The sequence below is a fragment of the Suricata suricatta genome, chromosome 1, assembly GCF_006229205.1.
Source record: "Suricata suricatta isolate VVHF042 chromosome 1, meerkat_22Aug2017_6uvM2_HiC, whole genome shotgun sequence".
Classification (NCBI taxonomy): Eukaryota; Metazoa; Chordata; class Mammalia; order Carnivora; family Herpestidae; genus Suricata; species Suricata suricatta.
Window position 1 is genome coordinate 26,056,316 of NC_043700.1, and position 8,206 is coordinate 26,064,521.

Consider the following 8,206-nt stretch of genomic DNA (forward strand, 5'->3'; position numbering starts at 1 on the left):
AAAAAAAAAAACTTCTAGTATGGAAAAGTTCAAGCATATGCATCATCAACACACCATCTGGCGCTTTTTAAACTCTATTTCATGGATGTATAAGATGAAGGCTGGGGAAAGATATCAGTTCAATGTATGCTTTCTCTTTGCTAATAGAAAAAGCAAAATGCAATACACCACGGGAAAGACACTGTTGTAAGAATTACACAGCAGCCAGAGAGAGGAGAGGCTCCTGCCCTCCACGGCCAGCATTATGTAGGCAATGATGAGCTGGGTGTGGGCCCAGGTGACAATTCTATAGAGCAGCCGCATCGGCCGGGATCTGATAGACAGGTTGGCGAAGGTGTGGATCAGGTAATCAGCTTGCACCATCAGAGCCCAGCAGAGGAAACCAAACACCTGTCCTGGGTGGAGTCCGTGCCACCAGGCGGAGAAGGCGAAGGTCTGCAGCAACGGCCGGGCCCCGCCCTGCTGGAATACTAGGCGTCGGAGCCACTCGGCTGTGCTTTGGTTCCACTTTCTCGTGAACAGGGATATCCTGTGCGTTGTTTCCAGTGTCCAAATGTCCGCGTCGGAGGTGTATCCCTCCCCAGCAGGGCTCTGACTAAGCTCAGGTCCGAAGCCTGCTGCTCGGAGGAGGGCATCATCCAGGATCCAGCAGGAGTAGTAGGTGAGTTTGAAGAGCCCAGCTGTGGACCACATGACACAGATGCACTGGAGCTGCAGGCAGTCAGACAGACCTTCTCCTGCACCCACCACTGTCCGCAGGACCGCCTTTAGGCACTCGAGGCCCAGGATCTGCAGACCTCTCCAGGTCAGAGCCCAGAGAGAGCACCTAGGACCCAAACTGCTGGATCCTTGAACACGAGCCTGAAATCTCTGGAAGGAACACAGGGAGCCTCCTAGGAGGGCAGGGAAAAAGAGCAAGTAGCTAAAATAGGGCAGTGCCTTCCACAGATGCTCAGGAATAGAGCTTCTGCCCCTGATGCCTCTTGATGCTGCCTTCACTTTTCCCTCACAAATATCCAGAGAGAGGGATGTGACCCTCTGGGTCAAGAGCATCAGGGATGAAAGAGTGATGTAGAACCTGAAAGAGATGTATTTAAATGTAAAAACGCTCCCCATATTTATTTCATCCCAGCCCAGTCCCTCACATGTGACCCCCACAGCACATACTAGCTCTGAATGATGAAGATGGATGTCTGGCCTGCAGTGCCCCCACAAAGACTGTTGGACTAATTCAGGCCACAGGCTACCCTGGGCAGGATCAAGAGGTAAATGGGGAAATCGGGGTGCCTGGGTGGCTCAGTCAGTTAAGCGTCCAACTGGGCTCAGGTCATGATCTCACGATTCAGAATTTCAAGACCCCTATCAGGCTCTGTGCCTGTGGCTCAGAGCCTGGAGCCGGCTTTGGATTCTCTGTCTCCTTCTCTCTGCCCCTCCCCTGCTGGCACTCTCTTTCTCTCTCTCTCAAAAGTAAATAAACATTTAAAAAAAGTTTTTAAAAGTTAAATGGGGAAATTAATTAATCATGAATTAGAGAGGCAACTAAAAGAAGGCAAGGAGGGGCGCCTGGGTGGCTCAGTCGGCATCCGGCTTCAGCTCAGGTCATGATCTCAGTTTTTGAGTTCGAGCCCTGTGTTGGGCTCTGTGCTGACAGCCTAGAGCCTCCTTCAGATTCGGTCCCCCCTCTGTCTGCCCTTCCCACACTCACGCTCTCTCTCTCTCTCAATAATAAAAACATTAAAAATTTTTTTATTAAGAAAAGAATGACAAGGAATATTGTGGGGAAATATTGATTATAATATTTCTAAGAACGGCTTATACAGATTTGGATCAGGGGCCTGGGAGGAATTTGCCACGGAAGAAACAAAAATTTAGTATTGAAGAGACTACAGGAAGGCAGAGGTTTTAAATAGCAACGGGTCCCTGCTAGTAAGATTCTGCAGGCTGTGGCTTCTGTGCTGAGGAACGGTGAGTCAGGCTAGGGTAGAGGTACAGGGTGTGCACTGAGTCACTAGCAATTTGAAGTGTGTTCTTAACCAGTCACCTAAACTGCTCTGGCTTCAGTGTCACAAGGTAGAGAGGATCCTTGTTATTGTGGAGAAAATTAACGAAAATTATATGATGCACTCTATAGTCAGGGATGCTGTCCTGTGGAGAGAAAACGGCACTGGTTCCCAAGTGCTGCTCTTTCTTTCTTTGAGTCTGAAGATTGAAAGATGACTGACCCCATTGGACGTAACCCAACAGTAAGTAAAGTTGCCTCCAAATGCCACCAACCCCTGGTCACACTCCTCTCGCAGGTGGAATGTGTTCCTCCCAAATTCATCTGTAGAAGCCCTAACTCCCAGGACCTCAGAATGTGACCATTTGGAGATGGGGTGAATAAGTTAAAAAGAGGTCATCAGGGCGCCTGGTGGCTTAGTTGGTTTAAGGGTCTGACTTCAACTCAGGCCAGAATTTTGTGGATTTTGGGTTTGAACACTGTGTCCGGCTTTGTGCTGACAGCTCAGAGCCTGGAGCCTGCTTCAGATTCTGTGTCTCCCTTTCTCTCTGCCTCTCCCCTGCTCACACTCTGTCTCTGTCTCTGTCTCTGTCTCTGTCTCTGTCTCTCTCTCTCTCTCTCTCTCTCTCTCTCTCACACACACACACACAAATAAATAAACATTAAAAAAAATTTTTTAATGAGGTCATTGAGGTAAACCCTAATTGAATATGACTGGTGTCCTTATAATAGGGCACAGACACACACAGAGAAAAGACCAGACAAGGACACGGGGAAAACAGCCAACTACAAGCCAAAGAGGGAGGCCTCGGAAGAAGCTGAACTGCCAACACCTTGATCTTGAACTTCTCCAGAGGAAGTAAGTTTCTGTTGTGTGAGCCACCCAGTCTTCAGTACTTTGTATGACAGCCAGAGCAAATTAGCACATCTTCCCATTTCAGCTCTGGCTCAGCCTTCCTCCCATCCACCAGATCCTGTTTAACTTGCTCCTCCGGCCCCTATCAGGTCCCACTTCCTACTGAAATGCTAATTCGCCATACCCTTGTCAGTACTCCCCATTCCCTACCAGCTGCCATCTTGCCTCTTCTTCTGGGAAGTAAACCCTAAAGCCTTTGGTGAAGACAGTGAAGATAAAGAGAAGGATTCTGGGTGTGGCACGGATGGCAAAATGAGTGAGCCAATGGCAAGCTGGAATCAGACGGGTGACCCACCTCGATAGGTCACAGCCCCTTTCTGTGAGTGTCCATGGACCCCCATGCCAACAGTGATAACCGAGGGAGCCAGGGACCACAGGCCTCAAGAATACAGACATACCTCTAATCTTGGTGATCTCACGGACTCATGAAAACACTTCTTTAGACTGTAGTTAGTGCCCGAATCTTTTCCCTACACTGGGTGACCACCCTTCTGGAAGGATGGAATAATTGAGTCTCAATGAAAGCGAAACTCTTGGGGCAACTGCGTGGCTTAGTCTGATTCTTAATTTCAGCTCAGGTCATGATCTCATGGTTTGTGAGTTCAAGCACTGTGTTGAGCTCTGCACTGACAGTGTGGAACCTGCTTGGGAGTCTCTTTCTCTTTGCCCCTCGCCTGCTCGTGTGTGCTCTCTCTCTCTCTCTTAAAATAAATAAATACACATAAAACAAAAAAAGCAAAACTCTTGCACAGCAGCTTTCATGGGAAGGTAGCAAAGGTTTACAGTGGATTGATATCTTCCTGGTCCTGCTAAAGGGGAGGAGAGGCTGCTGGCCATGTGTCTAAAACACCGACTCTGAGTTCAGCAAACTGTGCTGAGTTACTGTGGGCCCTGGGACCCCTGGTTCAACACCCTTACAGGCACAGTGTTAAACACAGCTAAGTGCCAGACACTGGGCTACACAGCAATACATGGTAGTTATTTATTGTCGTATAATTACACTTATGTGCATTATCTCTAATGTAAAAGATATGCACTCATATACATATACACACATGTATGCACACATACGCACACACTTATTTTTTTAGGAAAAGAAATGGAGGCTGAGAGGTTAAATGATTTGCTTAAGGTCACACTGCTCAAATGTGCAAGAACTGAGATTCAAACTCAACACTCAGGGTCTCTCCGCGTTCACCATGGCACAAGCCAAGCCTCGGTCGGTTTAGTACAGCCACGAGCAGAGGCCGCTTTACCTCCCGGAAGGACGTTCTTGCAGGTAATATTCGGTATAGTGCAGGCCCAGGTGGCACAGCGTCTGCCAGCTCATCTGAAAGGAGAAAGCCCACCTGTGGACGTCCTGGGGGCCGAGAGAGGAAATCAGAACCCCCGCGCACAGAGCAGGGAGGAGGACAAGCACGGCGAAGGAACCCATGGCAGCCCAGGCCAGGGCCCCGCCTCCAGCCAGGAGCAAGAGGTACCTGGAAGGAAAAAGGACAAGTGTGAGACTGACTTGAACAGTGTGTCATGAGTCACTTCTGATGTCATTCTGGAGAATCCAATGGAGGTAAGCCCCGTGTGACACCTAAAGGAGCCATACTGTTATCACTCCAAAGTCTTCCTTTTGTTTTTCTGAGGGAAAGAACCCTGGGAGAAAAAGCCAGAGTCCATATGAAAACACCTACCTCAGGAAACAAATTTTGATCCCCACCATTCAAGTGGGAACAACGCTAGCCCCTGACAATCCTGTGGGTGATGGCTCTGGAAGGTTCCCTGGTGGAGACATGTTTAAAAATCTAGTGGTTTTCTGGGGTACCTGAGTGTCTTGGTTGGTTGAGCGTCCGACTTAGGCTTAGCTCATGATCTCTTGGCTTGTGAGGTTGAGCCCAGCCTCAGGCTCTGTGCTGACAGCTCAGAGCCTGGAGCCTGCTTCAGATTCTGTCTCTCTCTCTCTCTCTCTCTCATAAATAAATAAACATTAAAAATTTTTTTTAAATCTAGTGGCTTGCTGCCTGACGGAAAAGTGATGTGAAGGATCTAGCATAGCTCTCCAGACACCGTCTCATTGAGATGAGCGTCTTTCCTTTTTGCTGGGTTGCACTGCTCTGCACCCTTCCAGGGAGAGTGGGAAAAAGGACTTCATGCCTCTCTCCACTGTTTGAAAACTCAGTTAGGAAATCTTTATATGTGCTCTTAATCTTCCCTATTGTTCTTTCAAGATCTTAGGAGTTGGTGGTTTTCCTTAATGTTGTTAAAGACTCACATCAGTGAAGTGGTTTGTGCAAACTGCCTCCCTCGGTAGCTCATAGATGCCTTGAGGACGTGCAGAGACCTGGGAAACCTCACGTTACGAAGAATCAGTTCTTTCCACAGTTTATGGAGGTTGGTGTGCTTCTTTACTTTTTAAAGTTGTTGTTGTTTTTTTAACTAATCTCTACACCCAGTGTGGGGCTTGGACTCATGTCCCTGAGATCAAGAGTGACATGCTCACCCAGCTGAGTCAACCAGGTGCCTCAGTCTGTTTAATTGGTGTCGAATTAATAAATCTGAATGAAGAGGTGTGAAAATCGGTCCTGACTGGTCAGGGATGGGAAAATTGAATCAAAGAGGCCTACGTTTTCAGGGCACCTGGGTGGCTCAGCCGGTTCATCTGACTCTTGATTTTGGCTCAGGTCATGATCTCATGGTTCATGAGTTCAAGTCCCACGTCTGGCTCTGCACTGAAAGCACAGAGCCTGCTTGAATTCTCTCTCCCTCTCTCTGCCCCTCCCTCCCTTCAACCTAAATAAACATTAAAAAAGAAAAGATTAAAAAGAGGCCTACATTTTCTTGACCATCACAGGATATATATCATGGCTCAGTGGTGCACACGCATTGGTAAGAATGTCTTTCTTGGGGAAGGCTGACAGGTGGCCCCCATGTCAGGCTCTATCACACAGGGCCAAGGCCATTCCTGTGCTTCCCTGCCATGGAAAAATAAGGGGACACGTGGATAGCAGAAGTAGAAGCCTGAAATGCCAATTGCCCTGAGGTTTTGTAGACATCCAAATGTCCGTGCGTGTACAATGTAGGCTACATGATGTATTGAGGACTTATTTTATTCTAGGCGTTGTGCTAATAATCTCTTTATAAGAAATATCTTTATTTAGTCCTTAAAATAACTCCATGAGATAGGCATTATTATTTTCATTTCACAGATCAACTTGGAGAGAATTTATTCACATACATAGGACACTCAGGAGGGGAGGGACCCATGACCTGCCAGGCTGACTCTGAAGCCAGCAATCTCTCTCTCTCTTTTTTAAGTTTTTCTAATTATTTTTTTAAGTTTATTTATTTTTGAGAGAGAGCACACACACAAGCTGGGGAGGGGCAGGGAGAAAGGATCCCAAGCAAGCTCCAGGCTATTAGCGCAGAGCCCAGAGCCCCAGGTGGGCTCAAAGTCACGAACCAAACCGTGAGATCATGACCTGAGCTGAAATCAACAATTGGACACTTAACCTGAGCCCTCCAGGTACCCCCAAAGCCAGCAATCTTAACCCTATGGGAATTAACCCTTGTTCTTGCACTTTTTTTGCTTTATTGTTTGTGATTCTTTCTCAGTAGGAAACTTTTACAACTGATCCCCCCCATCTCCTAAAAGAGGGTAAGGGCCATCAACCAGTTGTGAACATGTAATATACCACAGATTAGTCAAACTTAGCAATTCTGATTATTAGATACAACTATATTTTACTTAAAACTCCCCAGTGTATAAAAATCTTAATTTCCAAAAGAAGTGAATCATTAGGAGATAGCCCTCTGGCAATGGATTTTCATGTTACACGAAGATATTCCACAAACTTCTCTAAAAACGGGGTCTGTCCTTAATGCATATAATTTGTTAATTATACGTGGCTCGGTTGGTTGAGAGTCTGACTCTTCGATTTGGCTCAGGTCATGATCCCAGGGTTGTGGGATAGAGCCCCACATCAACCTTTGTGCTGAGCATGGAGCCTGCTTGAGATTCTCTCTCTGCCCCTCTCCCCTGCTCGTGCTCCCTCTCAAATTAAAAAAAAAAAAGAATAATTTATTAACTATACAAAAATCATTTCAATTGAGTTAATAAATCTCTAATGATAAAATTTTTGAACCCCAGATTGAGATCTAGCTAATCCCACATAATCGGTTTTGACTTACTCCATTTCTTTGAGAAATCATACAAAGGCATTTAAAAAATCAGTTTTATATTTAATAAAATTTAATTTTATCAAAAATGATAAAATTCCGTGAAATTAGGACTGGTCAAGAGTACAGGACATATGATGGGGGTACAGATATATCTGAGGAATTCCTGAACTACCTCAACATCCATCCCTCCCCAGAGTTTTCACCCTTTTCCCATTTAACATAAACCTACCAAACCTTGAGTCATTGCAGACATGATGTTAATTTTCAGTCCCATTTCACTCTAAAAGAGATATCAATGATTGAGCAATCAGTAATCAGTGGTAGTGATAATCACTTAAAAACAACCATACAATTATTTTTACTAAAACAATTTTTTTAAGGTTTGTTTTCTGAGAGACAGAGCACAAGCGGGGGAGAGGCAGAGAAAGAGGGAAACAGAATCTGAAACAGACTCCAGGCTCTGAGCTGTCAACACAGAGCCCAACATAGGGCTTGAACCCACGAACTGTGAGATTACCACCTGAGTCAAAGCAGTCACTTAGCCAACTGAGCCACCCAGGCACCCCCATATAATCAATTATTTAATCTTCATGTCTTCAGGACAATCGTGCTTTTTTGACCTACTATGGTATTCATAGATGTAAGAGCAAAATTAGCCTTTAAACCTACCTTGCAGAGGTGGAAAATGAATCCATAGCGCAGAGATAATTAAACAGAAGTGCAAAAGGAAAAGCAGCCCCTTGATAAAGTGATACAGGATGGAGGAGGAACAGCTGAAGCCAATCCATTGTCAACGGGGGCAAAGATACTGTCCTTCCCAGAGTCCTTAGCAGGTGCCTTCCTTCCCAAAGAGAAACTTCAACGAGGTTCTCTTTGATCTGTTTATATGGCTCAGGAAGGCCTGGGTGAGTAAAGAGCAAACAAAAGCTCTGGCAAGAAGCGGCATAAAAGTTGGCTTTCTGATAAAGGGAGCTGCACTATAGAAACCAAAATGTGTTTTGGTGTGATACTAAGAACGCACAAAAAACATTGCTTTCAGAATTCCCGTTTAGTTTACATACGGTGTTATTTGCCTTTCCAGTCAACTGACTGTCATATTTTCTTCACTAAGTTAAAGAAAA

The 8,206-nt window shown here is 45.8% G+C and overlaps 1 protein-coding gene across 1 annotated transcript; it reads right to left on the bottom strand.

Moving 5' to 3' along the window:
- Positions 1–114: 114 nt before the first annotated feature.
- MBOAT4 (membrane bound O-acyltransferase domain containing 4) lies at positions 115–7,873 on the bottom strand. The gene is made up of 3 exons (XM_029936520.1): positions 7,755–7,873; positions 4,172–4,396; positions 115–1,078 (listed from the first exon to the last, which is right to left on the bottom strand). Exons 1-3 carry the CDS (start codon positions 7,871–7,873, stop codon positions 115–117), a joined length of 1,308 nt encoding a protein of 435 aa, XP_029792380.1.
- Positions 7,874–8,206: the final 333 nt, after the last annotated feature.